Below are 929 nucleotides of genomic sequence, written 5' to 3' on the forward strand. Positions count from 1 at the left end.
TGATCTTCAACCAAAGCCAGCGCTCCCCTCCCCTCCCCCTCCCCCTCCCTCTCCCCTCCCCCGTAGAAAAGTTAAACTAGTGTCTTTGGCAGATTCACAGAAAGAGACCCTTTCGTACTCTGAAAGACTAATGGATTTATTCTCTCTCCAGAAGCGGTGCTGGGATTTCTCAGAGAAAAGGCAGAGACACGCACTCACTCACTGCTGCACGGAAAGCTAACAGTGAACGTACATGAACCGAACGACATGATCAACAGGAACAGCGGGCTTCGCGCAGCTGCTGTGATTCTGAGGAGCATTGATAGAGAAAGCACAGAGACGAGTTAAACAAGCGAAATCACTCTGCAGACGGTCGGAGGACGGTTAACCGTTTTCTTGGTGCATGAGCGGAAAGCGGTGGGCTTCTCTCGTGGGCTGTCCTTTATGATCGGATGAACAGCGGCCTGCGGGGGGAGGGGAGGGGGAGGGGGGGCTGGGTGAGGGGTGGCGGTCAGAAGCTGGAGATGGAGATGGTATCATTTGTAGGTGGCTGGATGGGGCTGTAAGCGGGGGTCCAGCTGCTCAGAGCTTCAGGCTGGACTTGGGGCTGGGAGCTGGGGGCTGGTTTGGGCTGTTGGGGGCTGCGGTGCTAGGAGGGTCCGAGCAGCAGCAGGAGCATCGCCAACAGAAGAGGGACACACGGGGCCAGAGCACGGCTGCTGTTGGTGTCATCCGTCAGAAACGGCTCCGGCGACTCGTACACTGAGTCATCTGAGAAAGACAGAGAGAGAGAGAGAGAGAGAGGGAGAGAGAGAAAGAGGGAGAGAGAGAAAGAGAGAGAGAGAGAGAGAGAGAGAGAGAGAAAGAGGGAGAAAGAGAGAGAGAGAGAGAGGGAGAGAGAGAAAGAGAGATAGAGAGAGAGGGAGAAAGAGAGGAAGAGAGAGAGAGAA

At 55.4% G+C, this 929-nt stretch overlaps 1 protein-coding gene across 1 annotated transcript in view; it reads right to left on the reverse strand.

Moving 5' to 3' along the window:
* Positions 1 to 510: 510 nt before the first annotated feature.
* The window catches only part of LOC136671806 (ephrin-A2-like), a 115666-nt gene continuing 115247 nt past the window's right edge, over positions 511 to 929 (reverse strand). Inside the window, exon 4 of the mRNA XM_066647649.1 lies at positions 511 to 750. Coding sequence (XP_066503746.1) covers positions 629 to 750 — 122 coding nt within the window. The 3' untranslated portion in view covers positions 511 to 628. The remainder of the gene's footprint in view (positions 751 to 929) is intronic.

Source organism: Hoplias malabaricus, chromosome 16, assembly GCF_029633855.1.
Source record: "Hoplias malabaricus isolate fHopMal1 chromosome 16, fHopMal1.hap1, whole genome shotgun sequence".
Classification (NCBI taxonomy): Eukaryota; Metazoa; Chordata; class Actinopteri; order Characiformes; family Erythrinidae; genus Hoplias; species Hoplias malabaricus.